The sequence below is a fragment of the Plodia interpunctella genome, chromosome 23, assembly GCF_027563975.2.
Source record: "Plodia interpunctella isolate USDA-ARS_2022_Savannah chromosome 23, ilPloInte3.2, whole genome shotgun sequence".
Lineage (NCBI taxonomy): Eukaryota > Metazoa > Arthropoda > Insecta > Lepidoptera > Pyralidae > Plodia > Plodia interpunctella.
The window spans coordinates 3568932-3593518 of record NC_071316.1 but is presented as its reverse complement, the minus strand read 5'-3'; the positions used below and the strand labels follow the sequence as shown (position 1 = coordinate 3593518).

At 35.4% G+C, this 24587-nt stretch overlaps 1 protein-coding gene across 1 annotated transcript; it reads right to left on the bottom strand.

Moving 5' to 3' along the window:
- Positions 1 to 141: 141 nt before the first annotated feature.
- Positions 142 to 24538, bottom strand: LOC128680081 (dual specificity protein phosphatase CDC14A-like). Its single transcript, XM_053762834.1, has 8 exons — positions 23698 to 24538; positions 20285 to 20504; positions 12339 to 12595; positions 8881 to 9090; positions 7445 to 7763; positions 7191 to 7329; positions 6407 to 6587; positions 142 to 6023 (listed from the first exon to the last, which is right to left on the bottom strand). Exons 2-8 carry the CDS (start codon positions 20328 to 20330, stop codon positions 5064 to 5066), a joined length of 2112 nt encoding a protein of 703 aa, XP_053618809.1. The 5' UTR covers positions 20331 to 20504; positions 23698 to 24538; the 3' UTR covers positions 142 to 5063.
- Positions 24539 to 24587: the final 49 nt, after the last annotated feature.

Here is a 24587-nt window from a genome sequence, read left to right as displayed (position 1 = left end):
AAGTTAATGCCTTAGTTGTTTGGGAAGTTTATTATTGATTTCTTAATAATGTACTTGTACAACAAAAAAATTCAATACTTAATTCCAGGAAGGGTAGCTACTTATGTAGCATGAGAGTCTAATGCAAATAAAACAACTCGATTAAATTGGAATATATCTTTTTAATCTGTATCAAGCACAAGCGTTCGCACCACCGGATGCGTCGAGAATATACATAATTACATACCTATAGGTAAAGTGCATTAGTAACTGATTAAATCTTCAGATCACAACATAATTAATATAAATTAACAGACGAAAACAATATACAATCTATATTTATCATTACAACGCCTGGTCCCATATCCTACGCGCTCCGTTTCCCACCAAAATTTAACAATTTAATTTTTAAAAATATGGTCGCAAAATAATTGCATAACATTTGATTAAAATACACATGACAGTTGTGTCCAGCGAACATGGTTTTAGAAAACTAAATTTTCAAAAAAGTCATTTGGTATGGGCGACAGCGATTGAAATGTGATGCAAATTACTTTCATACATTTATACACAATTTGCATAAAATAAGAATACAACATTTCTCTAAAAATACGAAAACAATTGTATAAATTGAAAATGTGATAAAAATGGGTTAATATGCACCAGGCCGATCATATATTTTTAAAAACAACAGTTTCAATAATATTAGTTTGTTGTACCCAAGTACATGTAAGATATAATGAATTTAGCAATAAATGAATAGATTTGTAACATACATATAAGCGTTATAATATTTTTTCTGACGTAAAATACAAATTTCGAAGAATGAGCCCCTCGCATGTGTTACTATCAAAATGTGAACAGATTCCAAAAAGGCACTTTACACGGGTTTGACATCCATAGTACCAGCATCTAGAGACTAAAAATGTAAAAAAATATTTTACAACACGAGCTCATTTTGCGAAATGCACATTTCCCGTCAGACCCATAACGAATACACCAATAACATACACAAACAAGAATCCGAGCTTCAACAACGAAAAGGCACAATTTTGAAAAGTAAACAATATCGCTAAACAAATAAAACGGATAACAATAAAATCTAAGTAGCAACATGTTACCACAAAAAAATCGTATAAGTAGTCACTTCTCAAAGCTGCCTCAACTCTGGCGTATAATATATCTAACACATACTATACTCACAATTATAATAAACTATTTTAAGTCAAAACACACTATAATGTAGTTATTTGCTATATAAATGTATAACATGATTCTGTTCTATTGTCAAAGCCAATCAATTACTAGAGAATAAAATAACCTAGATAGCTTATCGTATTGTATTGTATAAATTTCGGGTCTGTTCCATCACTTTCTGATAAAATATTATTTTGCCATCTGACAGATATCTACTAGAAGTATCGTTATTTGACAGTTAGCGCTATCAAACACTTGTAAAACTGAACTTTTAATATTATCTGTTCGGTATTCTGTTACATATAGGCCGTCAGGTATATCATCAAGCGGTGAAGCAGGCCGTTAGTCACCAATTTTGTGTTGACAATGCGAGGCATGAGTAAATGTATTTAATCGATCAACAATCATAAACACAAATGCGTAACTTCTTAAAAATAGCAGTTTATTAACATATTCCTCCGCTTCAACTTATTTCCATTATCCACAACGAAGCAAGCTGGTCTGATTGAAACAATAGGTTAAAGTTATATATATACCAATAAATTTTTGTTTGCTTCGAAATAAAATTTCAAGTAAGTTGACTTCTCAAAAATTTTCAGGACTACAATACAATGAAGATATGCAGAACTTCTTGATATTGATAATTTATGAAAATATAGAAACAAGTATTTAAATCTTCAGTTCAGAAGACCACAAAGTAAAATAATAACACATATTGGTATTGTTATTATTTTACTTTGTGGTCTACTGAAAAAGACCAGTTTGTGAGATTGGAGATCCACTATTTTTCATGTTCATTTAGTTTTTATAGCCACGTTTTTTATTAGTACCTACTTTTGGAACAGTTGTAAGTACAGTGACTAACAACAAGATACATTAAAATGGCAGAGACAACAGTCTTACAACATCCATAGGCGAAACTACTTAAATACTCCCGTGTGAAGGTCCTAGACTACTTCTACCGCACCGCTCTCACTCTGCAAAATGAGCTTTAAAACATCCTCTTTAGATATACCTTTCATTGACAAAACGACAACCAATAACGATCAGGCTATTAATTAGTTCTCAGTGTAAAGTATACCTAAAGACAATGCTTTAAAGCTCACTTTTCAATGAACGTCAGCTTGCCAGGTGGGAGCGGATGAAGTGCACACATGAGAGATGCAGTGAAGACATCTACAGCACGGACCACGCTCGCACGTTGTAAAGTACGCAGGCGCACTAATCTGATATGACACAGTAAATTCGTACGATTCGGAACTTTGATAGAATCGTAGGACGCACTCGCGTTGTAAAGAATAAACATAAGTCCTGAATGGCTTCGTGACAAGGTTATTTTTACCTCTTAAATTGTATTTTTAAAAGAAAAATGAAATTAAAATCATCGGCCCTCATCGGCAGGTTTTTCACAAATCTAGCGCGTGACAGTGACCCGCGACATATTAGTGTCATCTCTTTCGCATTATAAGATTTATGACGGAGATGGATAGAATTGCACTAAATTGCTATATTTACACCGCAAGTACGTCCATGCGTAACAGTATTATAATAGAAAATCTGCGATTTCCCAGCTCAATTTACATAAAAGAATTCACTTTCATACAATAATACATTTGGAACAATTATATTTTTATTTACAATATGTATTTTAGTTTATATAATACTTAATGCAAGCTAAATAAAGTATGGCAAGCATACATAATATAAATAATAAAAATAACAAATATCGAAAATGCTAAAAATAATAGAAATTCGATAAAGATACTTAAACTTAGCAACAAAAAATATTTAATTCAAAAATTAAATTTAAAGGATTTTATTTATATTAGTCCGTAGATAAAAGTCATCAAATACATACTTGTCTAACAAGTCAAATGAAATATTATTTTCCTTTAATTATGTAAATGCAAGTCATATTTTTTCTTTTTTTTACGAAACTACCCTTCTACGATAATAAATATGTGACGTTCTATGAGAAAAAATAGGGTAGGAAGTCGCTCAAGACGTCTTGCTCATTTTTATTATATACGCGCATAATATCGTGAGTGCCCTCCGTATAAAGGTACCTTTTCTCGTGGTACGTCACATTTATGTAATAATAATAAAATAGCACGAAGCTAAACGAAATGGCATTGGAAAATCACTTAGTCATATACTACAAAAATATTTCTCCTTAACTATGGCGATCAACAGATTCTCTAATGATTCTATAATACTTTATCAATTATATAAAAGTTTATTTAATAATAACTAATTGATATATATCTATAAAAAGAAAGGCTATTAATAAAGTGATAAATGGCTTTGAATACTAGTGTAATCAATGGTAAATTATGTCGTTACGTCTTATATAAAATTACGAACGTTTGTTACTATTTAGTATAGATTATGCCCTTTCTAATATTTGACACGGAAATAATGAGAAAAAACATATTTTAAAGGAAATGTTTAGGTATTATTGTGATTGTTCATACAAAGAAATGCGTTAGGGACGAAACGGAAATGCAATTGGGTCCATTCCATTTACTGCGGCACTCAACACTGATCCACACTACATACGAGTGGGGATATGCTATTTTTCTATTTTCACAGCTACTCAAGGAGAATAACATTTCAGCACATACTAAATATATTTCCAAAAATCAAACTATACTGGCAACCAACATATATAATAGGCGTATGGTCGAATATGTACATCCTGAAAAATATCGAATTTTATGCCACACAAAACAAACATTTTTACGCTGTACGATCAAATATAGACATAACTGTTATTTACAGAAATTAATCAGCAAATATAAGTGGAAGTGACTATAGCAGCAAGTTTTAGCTTAGCACTACAACAAACTTATTTTAAAGATTGCACATGAAAACATAGTACAATTTACTTATTTTAATAGTTAAATAGATCTAGTTTTAGACTATGAAGTCCAACACAAACACACATTTGATATAACATTTAGGCTATGTTTTGGGGTTTCCAACAACGAATACGCGAGTTTTGATGTGTTTAGATGTACAAGTCAATCTCGGTTGAGCGAATCGAATTGAGCAATTTTGTATAACGTAAAAAAATAATAAAATTTTATTAAATTAAAATTAAGAAAGTGAATAATAAAAGATTAGAAAGAAAAGTTTATTTTTGACCGAAAAAATCTTTATAAAGAAAGTGTTAGGAAAAAGTATTATTTCCAGAAATAAATGTATAAAGGGAAATCATTTATATTCTTTGGCACAAAACAGCAAAAGCATTCAAAGTGATTTATTGTTTGTAAATGTTTTTTTGTAGGGCTTAAACCGTTAATAAATTGTCACGATTATTAACATGCCTCTGATAGATAATTCAAGTTTTAATAGTTTGATCAATACAATCTCACATAACACGACACTTGGTCATCTCAACACACACTTCCGGACTAAAGACTCTGACGACCTAACACCTAAGTAGGCAGACCAATTCGAACATTTCTTTTATGCTTTAGTCAATTTTGATTCGAGTCCAATAAAAAAATCAGTCGATTATTGTAAAAAAAAAAATTCAGTCGGAATGAGTCTGCCCACGCTATTACAACTGTGCTATGCACAACATCTATAGAGTATCTATATGTGTAATTACTACACTAAGTTAGGGGGTCACCACTCGAGAAAACAATTTTAAATTCATTTTCGAAATAAATATAGGTATATTTATAAAGATTTACACAAACTTGAAGTAAAGTCATACAGAAAGTAAATTATAAAAATAACACTTACGAAGTTCATAATACGATGATACTATTTTTTTCTAATTATTTAAAAAATGTGGTAACCTGTACACTATTGGGCCCGGATCGGAAAGACAGTGACCCCCCTAGCTAATTTTACCACATGGATGGAATTCACGAGCATCATTTCTTTTTCACGGTCGAGCTACTAGCGCAACTACTCGATCGAGTTTGAACGCCATCTTTCTTCAATAAACTTACACCGAACGCGGGGCACTTTTTCCTTAGCGCCTTTATTTTGTATAATTTGTTACCTTGCGAATTATTCGTCTCCTCGAAGTTTTCCGGCGTGACGTCAGCCGTTATGATCGAATTCGAAATTATGTCCATGGGTTCGGGGCTGTTGGACTTGTCCCGTTTTCTCCTAAACCTGAATGGAGATTCGAGAGAATCGGCCGATATGTTGGTGACGTTGGTATCGCTCGAGGACAGGTCCTGAGTCGATTCGAGACCTTTCGGATTGCTTTTGGGGAGTTTCTTACGGGAATTAGAATTTGATCTTACGAATAACTTCTTTCGCGTCACATTGCCCGGGTTAGATTTAGTCTGAGAGCCAGTTTTCAAATTCGGTTCAGACGGTAACCGTTTCCCGTTCAAATGGCAGTTTTCCGTCAACGCTGACAACGTTGACGTTACACTATTCAGCGTGTTGGTGACAGGGGTGTCACTGTTTGTAATCTTAGTGACAGTTTTCCTGGTGAAAGTCTTTAGTGGGCTGGTTCCGTGGGTGTAACCTAACGTTGGACGAGCAAGATTAGCCCTTTGTCCATGAAAACTGCTTTTACCTGTAAACTGTTTGGCGTTGGTCAGCTTGGCTTGCGAATTGGCACTTCTAGTTGGCGGGAAGGTCGACGTTTTCGACGCATAGGACTTCAGGGTGTTGTTGATGATCCTCGGCTGCGGTTTCAAGTTTGTGTTGTTGGCGTTCCTGATGTTGTTGGTCGGCATCATGTAATTCATTTTGGTGGTGAAGACAGTTTTCGGGAGCATCGGTGTGGGCGTGGTCTTGTATTTGCCGATGACTGTGGTCACGTTGTTCTCCGAATCTGTCTCATTGGCGTTCAGTACGTTTGCGTTGTCAAGCTGTAAAACAAGAAAATTTCACTCTGGTACTTTTTATTCTGATATTCAATCGAGACAAAAGCCACGGGAAGCTAGTCCAAGTTAAACATGGAACATTTAGGGCCTTTTTTATCGATTTCTGATAAAGTATTCGATAGTCTCATATGTAAGATACCTAACAGATAGCGTTAAAAATTGTGTTTCACAAGTGGATAGGGCTAACTGGCCAATCAAATCAAGCCCATTTATGTATCAATTAGTTTTATCTGTTAGAATACAATATAATATTTTATCAAGTAGTTGAAATAGGACCATAACCTAAAAATATAAAACAATGACCCTACTAGTAAAAAATAAAGTCCAGTTCTTCTACATGTTACATAAATAAACAACGGAAAACCAACCTTATTAGTAGCGTTCTTGTTATTGTGCAGTATGGTCTGTAAGGACACCGGTTTCTCGTCTTCTTTAGCAGTGGTCTCTGGAGGCAGGTCGCAGTATATACCGCGAGTGAAGACGGGAAGCGAAGTTATGTTGTGGCGGCGACGGAACGCCTCGCCTTCCGCATGCATCCGTGGCTGCACACTGGACAAAATAATATTATAAATAAATAAATGATTATATGGACAAATCAAACAAATTGAGTTAGCCACAAAGTAAGTTCTAGACTTTTGTTAGACTAACTCGACGACCTCGGTGGCGCAGTGGTAAAGGTCCCAGGTTCGATCCCCGGTCGGGTCATGATGGAAAATGATCTTTTCTGATTGGCCCGGGTCTTGGATGTTTATCTATATATGCATATATAGTATCCCATGACACAAGTCTAGAACTTACTTTGGGGCTATCTCAATCTGTGTGATTTGTCATAATATATTTATTTATTTATTTAACTAACGATACATACTATATTGTTATAACAACAAGATAAACATCTAAGACTCGGGTCAAATTGAAAAATATTATTTTCGATCTTGAACGTACATCGAACCGAGGACCTCCCGTGTAGCAAGCAGCCCAGCATGATAAACATTACAGTGGTTACAGAAGGAGGCTAAATTCTTCGAACTAAAATAATAATCTACTTCGTATTCTTCAGAATATACACCCGCAGCCAACCGAAGGCCTCGCCAGCTGTGAAGCCATGATGCTTCATCAGGTAGCAACTGTCAGAACTACAGTAACACTCACTTCTCCAGGAACCACTGCTGGTGCCCGATGACTGAGCCGGGCCGACACACCCGCAGCCAGCCGATGGCCTCGCGAGCTGTGAAGCCGTGGTGCTTCATCATATAGCAGGCTATCAGCGTGCCCGTGCGGCCCAGCCCAGCTGGAAATTACAAAAAATGGCCGCACTCACTACTCATTTCTCGAAAACAATTGACACAAAAAAGTTTTGTCGTTATAACATTAATATTGCCCGCTTTCGAACGTGAATTGCTTACCTTTGCAGTGTACAGCAACAGCGCCCTTAGCTGCCTCGGATATCCTTATAAACCTGTTGACGATCAGGTCCGAAGGCACGGAACCGTCCACGAAGAACAACTCTCTATGTTCAAACCCGTGCGCCGTGAACTGCCTCGCGTCGTACGACTTCTTGTTGAGTCGTACGATGGTAGTGACGTTGTGGCGGCGAAAGTACTCGTGGTAGTGCTCCGGACTGTGCAGAGGGTAGCCCCGGTCGAGCCGCGAGCGGTGGTGGGGGCCCGAGAACGCTAGCATCTTGCCCGGGACTATCCAGTTTAGGTCGCCGTTTTCTACTTTCTGTTTAGACAAAAATAATATACATAATGGGCATGTGCAGTATACGTTAATTAGAGGTATAGGATGGGTCTATAAAATTTTACTCTTCGCAAAAATTTACTTTGAAAGAAAATTTTTATAATTAAATTGTTTTATATTTTTTAAATTCACAAACGTATGTTTACTAAACAACAATCATTTAAGTAAATGTCATAATACTTTAGTCTTCACCCTTCACCCAACCCAGTTTAGTGTAATTCTGGAATTATAGTGTCGCATAATTTTTATTTAATTATCACATAACTTAAAAAGTCAATGCTATTAGGTAATCTCGGCAGTCAAAACCCTGAGAATCGAACAGAAATAGGGAGAAAAGGGTGGTGTTTTAAAAATTAAAACAAAAATATAACGATAAATTCAAGTTAATTCCTGGTTATTAACATCACTATAATATGCATTAATATTATATTTATCAGCAACCATATACGAAAAATAATATGCATATATTAGGTCAGATTTTAATATACTCAAGACGATAAATTACTAAGTTGTGATAGCGATCCATATTATTACACCAGTTGAATTGACGATGTCACCCACGCACGCAATTGAGCTCGCTACCATTCCCTTCAAAAATACTTCTTTTGCCTCAGATAAGCCTATCGATTGTTACAAAACCATTTTTAGAACAAGTTACAGTACCGTTTTAGCCTTGTTGCCTGCCGGTGCCTAAAATATGTCCTTTTGAATTGCTAGCGAAGGTCTTCAATTGGAAGTAAAGTTTACGATATTGTTGCCGTTATATGGCTTTTTTTAACCGATGGAACCAAATGGCAAATTGGCTTACTAAGTAACCATAGGCCTTGGTGCAAAGATATTTGGCTGGGGTCCCATCTCAAATTCAAAATTCTTTATTCAATATAGGATGATATACATCACTTATTGACGTCAAAAAAATTACTTAAACTAAGTCTACTGCCGATTTCCAAAGCGCAGGTGAAAAGGATGCGGCGCAACAAACTTCACAACTCTCTCAACTAAACTCTCTCTTATTCCCAAATGGATTCGGGACTATGACATAACGACTTCGCTTATAAAATGTTGGCGCGCCGCGGCTCTGTGCAATGTCCATACCAACCTCATAGAACAGATACTGGTCGGCGTCAAAGTGGTCAAAGTTGAAGAAGCCGGCGTCGTGCGCCACCTTGATCCCGTGCAACACGTCCAGAAGGGAGATGTCGAACAGGGGCGGGCCGCCGGACGCGTCCCGGAAGCCGAGGAGAGACCACTCGGACCCATCTATCAGCTGCTTGTACACCGTTGCTGGGCTGCCATCCAGGTATATTATCTGGAAGATAAACATAATTTTAGGCCTTAAAACACCGCATCGCGATATCTGAGCCATGCGTAAACTCGTGAACGGGTGGAACTCTCACATATTTTTTGGTTGCATCAATTTGACTTCATCATATTGACTCTGAAAAACCTGAGTTTTTCCACGCAACATTTGTATGGTAATTTCTTACAAATTCCGGTCAAAAGTCATCTTGCCTTGTAAGTAAATTGAACTTATCTTGTTATTATAATTCAATACTCTTATCACCAAAGGAAAGTACAGAAAATAAATATCAAATACAAAAATTTTAGGCACAAAGGCGAATTATATTCTGATATTTACAAGTTATAGGCTTTGCTCTTTCTGAATGAAGTCGCAAAGTTCCGTGTATCAATGAATTAGGTTTGTCAATTTTATCAACAGTAGCATGCCCGAACAACTGTCGTATTCCACTTAAGGACATAGTGGGAGTAGTAGTGGGTGGAAGGATCGTTGTCAACGCTACTGAGGCTCAATTAACTGGTCTTGTAAAACAAGAGACACAAAAGAAATAACTGAAATAGCATTACATCCTACATGGTTCATACCAACATTCGCCGTTAATTTTATTTTATATATTTTTATTTCTTATACAATAAAGTTACAAATATTAATTAGTGAACGCATCTAAATTGTTGCTAAGCCAGAAAATATTTGATTTGTGAAATATTCGAAAAGGATTTCATGTGACAACATGTAGACACACTGTAATTAATCATCGGTTTTACCTTTCGCAGAAAAATACAACGCCGTGACTAAGCTATTTGTAAACCCATGATTATTTTGACTAACAAACTTTTTATAGTACCACAGATTACATAATACCCCAGTACACACCTACTAGCATAGTACTTAACTAATGGCAAATTCATACGCGAACCAAGCGTTACTGCCGTGAATGAAACCAGGAACACGACAGAATAAGAGAGAGTAACTGATGGTAAGCAAATATCACAGTCCACGAATTATAATAAGATAATCAAGAATGCTGCGCTCCCATCTTTAATAAAGTTTCAAATATACAACCAAACTTAGAAATAAAAAAATGCTAAGTAACCATTTGCTAAATATGTTTCCAATTAGCCAGATCACGATAATCTTGCATGTCAATATTTACTAAACCCCATTAGCGTAAAGCTGAATATATCAAAACATCAAAATTTCAATTTCCTTTTCGTAATCGACTTTCTATTGTTGTAATAAATTTAAGCTTAGACCTTGTGTCCTAAATAAGTTTTTAGGTACACGTAATGACATTTCAAACTTAACTTTATAGATGACGCAATCCGTGCTTTGTGATTTATTTTATTACTGACCATAAAATTAATACAGAAATACACTCATATATTTTTGAAGAATTACAAATTTATGACGGGCTTTGAAGAATTACATAATTCTATTGACTTACGTAAGTAGCTAAGTTTATCTGAATACAAATATCCTGCAAAGTTCTTGATATGAAAATATAATAACTCTATTAACAAGGCTTTTATCGTGTTTCTGGTTTAAAGTTCATTAAAAAGCCTTCATCCATCTTATTACTGCTATTAATCAAAAACCAATCGTCAAAAGTCTTTGATGACGAGCATCATGGTTGAGCAAAAACTCAAACAATTCCAACTTGTCATCCGTTTTGATGACTATGTCATTTACAATGGTCACAACAATCAACCTGCGCATAAATCAATTGGAAATTCGCAACTGTTACTGCCTAACAGAGGTCCATGCAAGGTGGCTTGATGAAGAAGATGATGATTTAAATCTACACTAAGTTGACTCCATGGCATGACTGTATACAGTTAACCGCATGTCAAGTTACCCTGCGTGGACTTGTATGCGGTTGGTTGGTGATTGAAGCCTGAGCTCTTAACGCTTTACGACTAAGGAAGGGAACAGGGAAGATGTTCAGTTGAGAAACAGACAGTTTAAGATTGTGATTCCGCGTCAAGCAATCTTGCCGCATTTGTATCTCAGCTAGGACACCGGATGATACGTAGCCAGCAATGTAGTACGCCGCCCAGTTACGTCCGTAATTGTGGATTGTACGCCATTCCCACGCGTGGCCAATTATTCAATGACTCGAGAGTTAGACAAAATATTGTAGTTAGCATGTTAGGGTAAGGGTGAGAGTACATGTATGTATTCTGGAAATAGAGCGATATTATATATATATGATATTACGGGACACATATTTCCTCTAGCTTTCCTATAATCTGTGTTCAAATCTCTGTCAAATCTGTGTCAAAGTTTTTCACGAAGAAAATGGACATACGAGTATACCTACTTCTAACATTACATACAACTACGACAACCTTGTCATTTTGAATGAATTTTTATTAACAATGTATTGATTTAGTAGAGGTATTCACGTGAGGACATCCTTTTATAGGTATAGTTGTGACGGTGACCACACAATCATCTATTTGTTATAATTTAACCTTGTAACAAGCGCGCATTCATACTCTCAATTTCGATTTAGTTAAAACTTTAGTTAAGACAATTTTTGACTGCAATATATGGCTGAGGGTCGAGGCCATCACGTGGAATGTAACACCTACGACTTCCTTTACCTTTGGCTTCTCCATTTCAGATACTAGCTGACACATTATCTAGTGTCCTTACGTTTTCCTTCTCCTCAAGGAAGTGGTGGTCTATTAAAACTAAGCACTATACACGAGTCAGATTGGTATATAAAGTGTGGTACGAGTATGGTTCGAACCTGGGATCTTTCGGTTCACAGACGGCTTCTTAATCACTGGACCACAACCGATGACAAAATAGAGAGCCTCCACGACTTAAAACATTATTTGTCTATAAAACATTGCGTGTTGTATTGTGTACCCCCGCCTAGGAGTAAAAGTAAATACAGAGTAGACGTAAATTATAATGACATAAAATTTGACGTTTTTGCTCGATTGTTACATACACAGGAAGCTTGCCAGCGAAAGTGGGTATACGGAAATACTAGTGATACACCTATATGGACCAATCACACAGACTGAATCAGCGCCAAAGTAAGAGTGACAAGACTTCTGTTATGGGTTACAACGATACTATATGCGTTTGTCCAAAAGGGTGATGTCCTTCCGATACGGGGGAATACAAAACGAGACCTCCAGTCCAGCATGACGACCATTAGGCTACAGAAGCCGTCAATGATTGATTTTTTTTAAATTTCAATAATGTAACACTTGTGAAGAAGGAAATAGTGTAGTATTCACCTGATAACTCCCAATAAGATACGCCGCGTTGAGTCTGAGCGTCTCATTATCACTTGTGTAGAAGACGATCTTCTTCGGGTTCTTCTCCAACTCCTCCCGCAGCTTCTTGCAGAACTGGTACAGATGACACAGGTGGTACGGACCGAAGTCGAAGTAGAAGTTCTCGTAGACAATGTCATCTTCGATGTGAAAGTATTTGCTATTCCTGGTCGATTTCGGCTTGTATCCAGCCTTCAAGGTCGCGAAGTACAGTCTGTCTGGAAGGGGAAGAGTATTTTAAAACATAATTTGCTTTTACCGGTTTATTTACGTGACATATACACCAAAACCCTAAACACAAACTTCCGTGTCAGATTTCAAGTCACCTAAAGGCATCTGGCATTACTTGTTACAAATGCCTACCGTAGTCTAGTGGTAAGGAAGGAGAGATAAAGAGATACACATACCAGTTTGCAGGTTTCTTCGCGATGTTTTGAAGTGATGGTCTATGAAAACTACAACCTAAGTCAGAATGCCTTGGCTGTTTATCTCGTTTGTGGTGGTCAATCGATCACACGCGCCTTGGTTATAGTCAAACAACCATACGCGCTTGGTTTCGACCTCGCCTTAATTGGGTTTTCAATGGATTACCATGGATAGGGTAAGGACGCTCAAGCGGTCCAAGTTTATTGCGGTCCCAGTCACCTAACGACCCACATGGTTTCACTAGGTATCCAAAACAATTTGCTAATGCACTTTTTGTTCCAGATAGGTTCACGATTTAACGCGACAACTTGACAGGTTTTTTGTCATACAGAAAACTAAAACAGCCTATGTAGGACGTTATTTGCACTAACACGTTATAGCAATGTACTAATTTTGCTTAATCCGAAATAATTTGTCCGACCATTTTTTAAGATTTTAACGATTTTCTGAGAAAGTGAAGCTTCGGCCAAAAGCCAAAAATAAATAAGAACCATGAACCAAAATAACAACCTATTATGTTTATCAGCTTATCACCCACATATACACACATCTCAACACCAACAAAACTGAAGTTCGACATTTTGGTACAAATAAATTACGTGATAACGACGGTGTTAAATCAAGAAATAATCATATTGGTCTTCTATTTATGGAATAGTATGAAACCTGAAAATTATGCCCCGAAACGAGACGGCAATCATATGCTATTGAAAATTGCGTCTGGTTTTCCACCCACAAATTAAAGTGAGAAGAGAATTGACTCGACGTAAAAACAGCGTGGAATCATTGGCCGAAGTGAGACACAGCGAACCAATCACATTGCACCATTGTGACGCAACGACAACCACACTGCAATGTCATTGGTTCGCTGCGACACACTAGATTCGATGGTGAGAAGTGAAACTTGCAAACCTGCACTTCGTCCTCAGAACACAAGTCAGTTTTTTAAAAAGCTATTAGTATCCTTGGGGCTGGGTACGGTAATTCGTTATTTAACTTATTGTAAAATAGCTTTTGCCATCGTTTTCGTAGAAATTTGGTATACAAGTTAAACTGGAACAATACGTAGCGAATAACACATTGTCACATTTAGTGATCCTTTTGAGCCGGGCACTACTACTAGTAGTGTCACACAGTTGTGCATGGGGTAAGTCAGGAATTTACGATTCACTTGTTTCCTAAACACAACAATGAATTGTTACAGCTAGCAAGTTCATTCGTAAAAGTGTGAGGTGTCACTTCTGGATTTTCCTTATTTTGTGTCCGAGGCCTCAAACACGAACACGTCGTGAATTTAACAAGACATTGCGCTGCGAATGCATATAGTGCACGTTTTAATGGCACCGCTAGTTCGTAAATATCGCCATTACGTATTAACATAAGGCTGCCATTTTAAAATACGTGGCTTACTTGCGTGAAAACGAACGGAGTTCATGAATAGTCATTAGGGGTTGTGCCAGGGTTGACACTTTGAATTTGATTGATAGTTTTTAAAATGGCTAAAAATAAATACATGGAAACTTCAGTTTCTAATTAATTTTAGACACTATTTCTAGTGTAGGAGAGAGGTGTAAAATATTTTTCTTTGTTTCGGAGACTTACTGAAATCTATGAAACGAAACGACTAAATTCACATATGTTTGAGATATAAAGATAGCAAATAGGTTACGACATAGGATTATAAAAGTTAACATAACCTTGTTCAATAAATCCAATCTGATCAAGCGATTTTACGGGTCAATGCTTGTGAATATAGCACATGGATTTAAACTGTTTTACCATCACAAGCTATACCATAGAGCAACTTTAAAATGGTAATGCAATCCATGTTTCATATAGTATTATTTTCAGTTATCGTCAGCAATTACATACCCATAGTTTAAATTATCAAGAACCTTCAATTTTCTTGTCATTAAAATTTTATTTTGTCTTGACATTTGTTGCATCTTCAGATGCTGATGAATCAATAATTTGTGGAACTTTTGCCTATTATTTATCACGTACGGGCGAATCAACAAGATACACCTTTTATAATTCAAAAAGAGCTATATGACAATTAAGGAATTTTTAAACACCCTATGGTCATGTTGACAAGTGACAACCCTAGGTTTCGTTCTGGTCGCATGTCCCCTCGCCATACAGCCCATACGATGCCCGAGCTGGCCTTTGTGGCATAACATAACCATTCTTTTCTATTAAAGAACATATTCCAATTTCACAGATGCTATTTTTCGTGTAGAATTTCAGCGGCAGACAACGAGGGTCGGTGTATTTTCTTTTGTGTTGCACACAACAGAAAAAATATCGTCTGATACTTATATTTTTGATATCTTGTTTTTTGATATTGTAACGACTCAATTTTTTTTTTAATAACAAAAGTCGTTTTCAGGGTTCATGCAAATGGATATGTGAATATCTTGATTCTACAACTTAATACAAGATTCAACCGATTTATATGTGGAAAGTATCATTAGAATACATACAAGACATCAGAACGAGCTAAGAGACCCTAGGTCGCTAGGCTGGAGAAACACTTAGGCCACGTTTAGCTGGATAGGAATAGGTTGTTAGCCTATCACCTATGACTAGAATGTCCAGTTTAAATAACATTTTTCTTCAAAAAATCTGCGCGAAAGAATCCGTTCTCATTGGCACATTTTATGTTTTTCGCTCACAGGCCAAAACATTGCGTTAATATATAAATAACACCACAGTTGCGAAAGTATAAACGAACACTATTTAATTTAACCTTATTGTCACTCAAATTGATGGGTTTCCGCCAACAGAAACACGCCATAGTTCCGAGTTCCGTCCTTGGTTGTTAATTGGAAAAGTGCTGAAAAGTACACTTGATCCATAGACATGATATTTCTATAGATGATGATACCGTTTAGCGCGAAGACACTTTGAAAGAGACTTGTTTTCAATATGTAGACGGAAATAAAACGTTCCTTTATATATAAAAAAGATCGTTATTTAATATATTTATTATTATTATATTTTTAGTTAATACATATTTACATTTGCATAGTAGCGACCATTCGCATGGTATTGCATAAATTTACGTCTTAGCAGCGGTTTCAGAAGACCTTAACCCAGCAGTGGGTCACGACAATAGACTAATAAAAAAAAGGTAGTAGTAAGTACTAATAAGAATGTGGGTAAGCCGCGGTTCTGTTGACTGTACACGGGAGATTAAGTATGGTTTATAACACCATGACCTTTTAAATGTTAGGTTCGCGTTCTGGGAGTGGATATGCATCAGCTGCATACACTTGAATTACATCAAGTGGCTGTAATTGCCTCAAGTTCCGTACTTTCGTGTGTAGTGTTGTCATGGATGGTCTAATTTGCGAGCGGATAGCAATTTTCTTCTGTAAAAACAAAAGAGAAGAGGCCTTTTTCAATTGTGAGTAGATTTTTTTATTTAGCTATAGAACATCTTGTCTGTACGGACATCGAAGTAATCCTATAAAGGTTACTTAAAGTATTACAAATTCAGCGTAATCCTAATCCGAATATAATGAAAGCGAAAGTAAGTTTGTTTGTTTGTTACTTCTTCACGCACTATCTACTCAACCAATCTTCTTGAAATTTTGCATACATATAGTTTGAAGTACGGACAAGAACATATGGTACTTTTCATTCCTGAAAAGGGGAGCATTCATTTTCCGGGATGAAAGTTATGGTACCTTTCAGCAACGTACACGTCGAATTCGCCAAATTTTGGTGAACTGTTTGGCGATAGTGTATAGCCGGCATAACAAACGCTATCTCTTTTCCTTGGACCACGCTCGATTTTGCATAGCTTACGTAACAGCAAGGTCAGTTTGACACTCCACCTTGCATGAGCTCAGGTGAAGGAAACTAAAGCTGTTCCATCACGCTATTTCGGTAACAGCTTGCTTGTGAACCATATAATTTCAATGTTTCAAAGCTAAGTTTTGACAGATTTATTTAATTTAAAAACTTTGTAAGACAACATTACAAAAATAGCATTTTAAAAATTAATATTGTAAAAACATTCAGTGTAGTAGATGAAAACTATCCATTACCAGATACAATACTTTAAGAAAATAAGATTTAGATCGATTCGCCACACGACCATGTGAAGATTATAATTATATATTTTTTACTATCTTTTACTATTATTGAAGAGACTTAACAAACAATACGTATATTCAATACAATAGGTCATACTTGTAGCTTAATGAAGTTTGAAAAGTGGTTATTCTTAGACAGTTTTCCATTTCTCCTGTTACCTGAAACTAAACGGTATGGATGGCCTTCGTGTTGCGAATCTTAAGTGGATCGCGGGTTGCTAATAATCGATCGTTTCATTCCTATATGATTTGATTTGACCTATATATGATGATTTGAATGTACCGTGATCTATTTTCGTCATGCGCTGCTTCACAAAAGGAAAAAATAAGCCTTTATTCGCATAATATCAGATTCTTAAAATATTAGATTATCAAAATAGCAGATTCTCATTATAGATTCCAAAGTACAATCAAGAAAAAATACATTAAATTATTTTTTTAATCAAATTTATTTTTTAATATGAGATTAAGATATAAGAGCTAATTGAAAATGAAAAAATATATAATCCCCGTAGGTTTAAAAATAAATGTTAGTTCAACAATTTTGTTACGGAAAATTAAAGAATGAACCAGAGATACAGACAGAGAGTGGGACACAACACCTACACAAACAAGATAAAAAAAATGGTTAAGAGCGGACGCACGAAATAAACGCGGGGGAATCCGCAGGCAAAAGCTAGTAATGACAAAAATTGACTCACAAGGTACTACATATTATTTATGTCTACCTCTAGGTGACCCTTAGCCACGTAGAAACCTTGAGATGGTTGTATTAACTGGTACTACTCATATTACAATCTGAAACGTGAAGCCAGACTAGTGCAGGCAGACTAAACTAGCCGTGGGCGACTGACGTAGGACGTGGGGGCGCTCTAACTAGATGTTGCCCGGGGCCCCGTCGAGAAGCCTGATGTTTCTGAGACCGACTTGTTAAAGGGGTTTGAAGATTTTACTATGGAGCGTGGCATACCTACTACATAGAAAAAAAACAATATGGTGGCCATATTGATTTTTTCTAAAATCGCGGCCTGCCATGAAACCGATAGTAAAGTAGATAATGCCAACAAAAAATATTAATACAATTACCCTCATAAAGTGTCAGGTTTCCGAGATAATAACCGTTAAAGTTGATCACGTGAATATATTATAAGCTAGGGTATGCGTTCGAATGTAGGTAGGTATAAAGATCTTAGTTCAGTACAGTTCTATTTTCTATTTATACAGGGATAGATATCAAAACATAAAATTCAAAACAGATAAAATATTTACTGATAATGATCTGCTTTGTTATCGTAATAGTAAGTAAATTAACGTGACGAAAATTGACCAAAACAAGATGCAGTCCTTTTTGCTAATTTTTCAAAAAATAGGAAATATTCGGTTAAGTACTTTGTGTTTTAAAGAAACCCTATATAAAATAAAGTATATTCTTAGAGCTAGACTCAGTCGCATTTAGCCAATATTATTATTGTCCACCTGCACCGCTTGCTAGCTACTCTCTCACGAAATGACTCCGGTTCCAGTCTTGTATGAATATAAAGGTTGCTTTTCCTTTACTAAGAATTTTATTTATTTTTAGTCTAAGCTAGACTTGACTTAATTATGCTGGGTTTGAAAAAATCGAACACAGGGTAGTGAACCCTGGTACTCGTAAAAGTACATAAAGTGGTATTCGTAAAAGTCATGATAGATGCCTTTAGGCGACTTGATTAATGGCCGACATACATTAGAAGCGTGTAAAATAAATGTTTACTACATTGCATGCATTTCTTCATAAAAAAAATATATCCTTGAACATTCTAAAAAAATGAAAACGTCAATATTTTTGTCAGATATACAAGCTCTCCAGTAGTCTCTCGGTAACTTATCAATTTAGGCAGAAAATGTCCGTTTATAGATATTTTTTTCTTAAGTTTCAGATTACTTCTGCGCTTCCATATAAAAATTATATTTTCTTTTAATATGTAATTTTTAAAAAAATATTTTCTTTTATCAAACCCCATACTTTCACAAAATATTTTTTTGTATATTGATTGTAACAAGCAGGTATTTGTACATCCCAATACAATACACATGAATGGTCGTTAATAACACTTAACGACGGCATTATTTCCTAGTCCTAGGCTAGGATATCAATCATATAGGTGTGAAGGTCGTGTAAACGCGTCACCGATTCGCAGTAGTGCAAAATATCATTGTTGTATGTATTGTGTACACTCAGTACAGCCCACAGACATAAAAAAACATCAGAATTGACATACTCTAAATGCTTACAAAAATCTATCTTACTGGGGACATATATGAAAACTGGCATTCATAAAATATATAAAATTATTGATTATTTATTCCCGGGAATTTTATTTATCTGGGAATAAGTATTGTATTTATTAAGTTATGATGGTTAAAAGAAAAACGAGAGAATGAGAAAGTGGCAGACCACTTAAATTTACTTTTTTAAAAGTAGCTTAATATAGTGTATTAGCCATTTTTATTAGTATTATCAAGATAAGACTTTCCAAATAAAATCTTGATTAAACAAGCTAGACAGTGTAGAATGGGAAATAGTTGCTCATTTAGAGCCAACACGCGGCAAACGCGTTAAAGAAAGTTCGCGATAGCTTTTTGTGCTTTTTTGGCTTCGGCAGTAGATAAATTTAATGGTATCGCTCGGTCATCGACTTGCGAACTTTACTAGGTATATTTATTTTACGTTTTAACAATTTTTATTTTATCTTTCGATTAATTTCGAAGCCAATATGATGATACTGAGCCCATTTTATGTGTCATGTAAAACAGTATATAATTTAAATTCAAATATAAATGATAATTTTTTAAAATAAAACAAATACACAAGTATTTTCTTTACAGTTTACTAACTGTATTACAACAGTATAGGGTACCGATGTAGATGAAAAATAATTTCAACCACATCGGAAATTCGTATTATTTTCTTTATATGGTCATTGGACCATAAAATAAAAATTCTTTATCATTCATCGAGTTTTGCTTTGTCTAATAAAATTAATATAGAATATAATAACATAAAAAGATCTTTCATTCACATCGGAACATAAATAAATGTAAAAGAACAAATGTAGGATTGTTTTAAATGGATTAATGTGATAAAGCCTAGAAAAGAACCACAAATGCATGACCAAGACAATATGATTCATCGTGATAAATAGACTGAATCTGTATTCTATATCTCTATGCTACTAGATATTAGTTACTTTAATTCCAAACAAAAGTATGATTCACGTGTATAAAACCGCGGGCAGAAGTTAGAATTTTATATTAGGTAATAAAAGTTAATCTGATATCTTCATCCTATCAAGTGAAACTTAAAAACAAATTTTGCATCATGATAAAGCAACTTACCTTTTATGATTTCCGTTGAAGATATTATGACATCACTTTCATCCATTCTCGCTTTGTAGCACAGGAATGCTGCTGATTTCTTTATTTTGGAAGATTTTCTAAGTAATCACTTAAAAAATGTTTGATAAATCTTAAATGTTTAACTACTCGATTTTGCATTGGTTTCCATTATGAAAATGTGAGTTTTTGGGCCAGTCCAAAACTTTTGCCACAGACAATACTGAAACAAAATTTAAAAGATTTAAAGGTTTTCAGAAATATTTCAACTTACAATTTGTAACAATTTAAAAAAAAAATGTAAAATCACGTAATTAGCTTGAGGTGCTTTAACATTTTTTATTTTTGAAGCTCAACATTTTAATCTATTCATGGAGTCCAAACAGAAAGTTATTATTTCTACAAAAAGTGTTTTTGGGTTCTTTATCATTGTGCTTGAAGAAACTACCATCCTACTCCCACTAATATTACAAATGCAAATGTTTGTAACTGACTGTGTAACGTATCAGGACACTTGCGCTAAAAAAATTGCGCGAAAGACATTTGCGCGCAAAGACTCTTGCGCTCAAAGACATTTGCGCGCAAGATCCATGCGCGCAAGACATTTGCGCGCAATAACTTGCGCGATAGAACTTGTGCGCAAGAAACTTGCGCGAAAGACTAAAAGGTTAAGGAATGAAGGCGTTGCGTTGCGTTGTGTTTATGTTGTTGCGTTGCGTTGCATTGCGTTTCGTTGCATTGTGTTGCGTTGCGTTGTGTTTCGTTGCGTTGCGTTGACGAAACGCAACGCAACACAACGCAACGCAATACAACGAAACGCAACGCAACGCCTTCATTCCTTAACCTTTTAGTCTTTCGCGCAAGTTGTTTACGCGCAAGTTTCTTGCACGCAAGTTCTTTCAAGCAAGTTTCTTTCGCGCAAGTTCTTGAGCGCATGTTTCTTTCGCGCAAGTTCTATCGCACAAGTTCTTTCGCGCAAGTTTCTTGCGCGGAAGTTTCTTTGCGCGCCAGTTTTTTGTGCGCTAGTTTCTTTTCGCGCAAGTGTCTTTTGCGCATGTGTCTTGCGCGCAAAAGTACCAAACTCACTGTGTAAATGTGTGAGTGATGTTTGTTAAGTTAATGATGCTGCCTTGATTTTTATGAAATGTGGTACATTTGTGTACAGCACATAGGGAATCATTCCAAAAATTTCTGTGTTAGTGAAGCTTCAGGGCTCAGCTGCTCTACAATAGAAAAATTGCCAGCCAAATTATCTCAGCTTTAAATTAAGAAATCTATACTATTATTATAAAGAGGTAAGCGTTTGTGAGTTTGTATGTTTGAGGCGGGTAATATCCGAAACTACCGAACCAATTTCAAAAATTCTATCACCATTAGAAAGGTACATTATCCAAGATTGCTTTACCTCAAAATTCCCACGGGCGCAAAGCCCCGGGGTTTTCAACATCTAGTTTTGAATAAGTTGACAATAAGAGCATTTTCAATTTTTGATGTAGAGGAAGGCTAAAGAAGTGAATAGAAAGCATTTGGCAGAATATACCTAACTAAGATGGTTACAGACCTGTTAAGGTAATAGACATGCTATATCATCACCACTTAAAGTAAGATAAGGGTAGGTGGTCAGATGATATAATTTGTTTTGAAAACTCTTGACTACAAAAGACCATCAATCAAATAAAAAAATATCAATTACAAAAAAAAGTAGATGAAAAATATTTTCATGAAGTTCATGTATTTAATTTTTGCAGAATGAAAACTGCTTCAGAGTTATAAAACATTTTACTACACATGTATGGCTGCGATAAGATTGTTTACTTTGCATGGATGCAGTAATACAATCAAGGCTTTCATGATATAAGTATTAATTGATAATTCTGTAAAACGATACAACTAAATAAATAAAGCTACCTAGTAAATATTTCATTACAATTATATATTTGTTTATTTGCACAGGTAGTAGACGGGTGAACAGTCCTCCGATTCCAGGACAGTTGGATGCAGGTTAAATGGTAACCCTATGTTGATGGCAAATTATTGAATGTACCTGTACCTTTGTTGAACCTTAGTAACTACCCTAGTGTTATGTCTGAGATCATCCTCACATAATATTCTGAGCCTATATAACAATAAACACACAGAATAAATAATACATTCTTTTTTTAGTTATATTGAAATATATGTTGCCTATTTATACATATATTTCGTTAACTACATGATTCATATATTCCTAAAATGATAGTTGGCTAGAAAGTGGTTACCATATCTGTTGCAGTGCATTGCCTAGACAGAAATAGAATCTAATTTATGACTAAAATACTAGAATCTGAAGGATTTCCTTATATTTGTATTATATTTATATTTCTTATTATTTGTGTTAAGTACTTTCATGCCCATGTACAGATTTCTTAGTTTTTAGATGACACTGTAACGGTTGTTTTTGTAAAAATATTTTGATCAATTGTATAAGTTCCTTCTTTTGTTTTTTTTGTACATTTGAAAGCTGTTCGTAGACAAACAATGGTCGTGCCTGTTGACAACGTCAGCTGTCACAGACTTAGTACATAGCTGTGAATGCCAGTCGTTGACCAACGGTCATCTTACCTTGCGGACGGTTGTCGAAATTATTAAGAAATAAAAATAATAAATAAATAAAAATAATAATACATTTGATAAAATACAAAATACAAGTCTAACAACAAGAGTTCCAAGGACCGCACACAATTTGGGATTGTTTGGTATTACCTACCTATTGTCTTCATCATACCAACCCTTCAAAAAGTAGGGGCACAAGCACGGGCCTCAAGAGTTATCTTCCGAATCCTCATCTTCTGTTGAGTGCTACTTTATAAAAATTATCATCTGGAGAGGATTTAGATCAACAGTTGGGCTAGAACAGCCGATAGGTAACCTGCAGAGCTGGGACCATCCAACACCTGCCGGCCTTCATTTTAACCTCACTAATTTACTTAAATTTAAACTATAATCGCCGATATCAGTCAAGCATCCTCCTGGGCCCATATTTTTGTAAACCTTTTATTTTATATAATTGTTCCCTACCTTTCCCTTTTTACTTTGTGAAATGAAATTACTTTTTTACATAAACAATTGTTTAGTATCACACATAACTCCCTTTTTTACATGACAACACTGAAATGTTAAGTTCTTAGACTTAGATTTTTGTCTGTACAATATTAAAAAATACTAGATTTGAAGTTTTGTGGTGACACACTAAGAAGAAGTTCTATTTAGGTTTATTTAGTTTAATTCTGCTATATTTAGTAAAACAACCTTGTTTCTTTTACACAAAATATAATTTTCCTATTAGAAAATTAAAGAAATACAAATATTAATAAGTACAAATATTTTTTGTTTAGTCTTAAAAAGTATGAAAATACATAAATAATGTACAATCTCACCAGTATTACTAGAAGTCCTCCAAGTACACTTCAGCCAGAACAACCTTGAATGAGAATTTGAACACACAATATATACACTGCCTTAGCCAATTTAATCACATTCATGAAAATAATTCACTTTTACTTAGAGCCTACTTGCACCAGAGAAAATATAGAGATGCTAGTATCAGCATATCATGTAGTTTTATTATCGTCATGTTTTGTTATAGTCCGACAAAGTAGAAGCCACGTAGGAGTGCCTTTATTGTTGGCGTGGGTCGATTCCTCACTCAAACTAAGGTCAGCTCAACTTGAATCAAATAGACGAAACCTTCAATGCAATATCAGATATTTGTATTCTATTTTCACATTTCTAATAAGCACAAACGCCGACGAGCGTGTAGGAGCCGCGGCGGCGTAAATGATAACATGTAAACAGAAGCACCGGGCACAGTAGATCGTAATCACAATAAGATTTGGAAAGGAGCAAGGTCGCGGACCGTTAGCTTATATATACCCAATAAAATTATTCGCTCTACTCTCCATTTACTGGATGACGTTTCATTTTAATTTAACAACGGAGCCGTTGGAACTTAGGACGGAAGACGGAAAAGAAAACTCGTTTTTTTCGCTCATTTCAACTTTTCACTGACTAGCAACTGTCAAATTTAGACAGCTACACTACCGCCATCTATGTGACGTGATTTTTATTTGTATGGCCTGTGCTTTCATTATTATGGAAGACCTAAATTATTTATGGCCGACACTAAAGGTCTAGTTCTAAAATGTAGATATAGATGGCACTATTCAAATAGGTAAGTTTTGGTATGGCCAATAGAGGTCACTAGGAGTCCACTCTCATGTAACGATACGTACCACGAAGTAAAAAAACAAACTCGTAGTGTATTCAA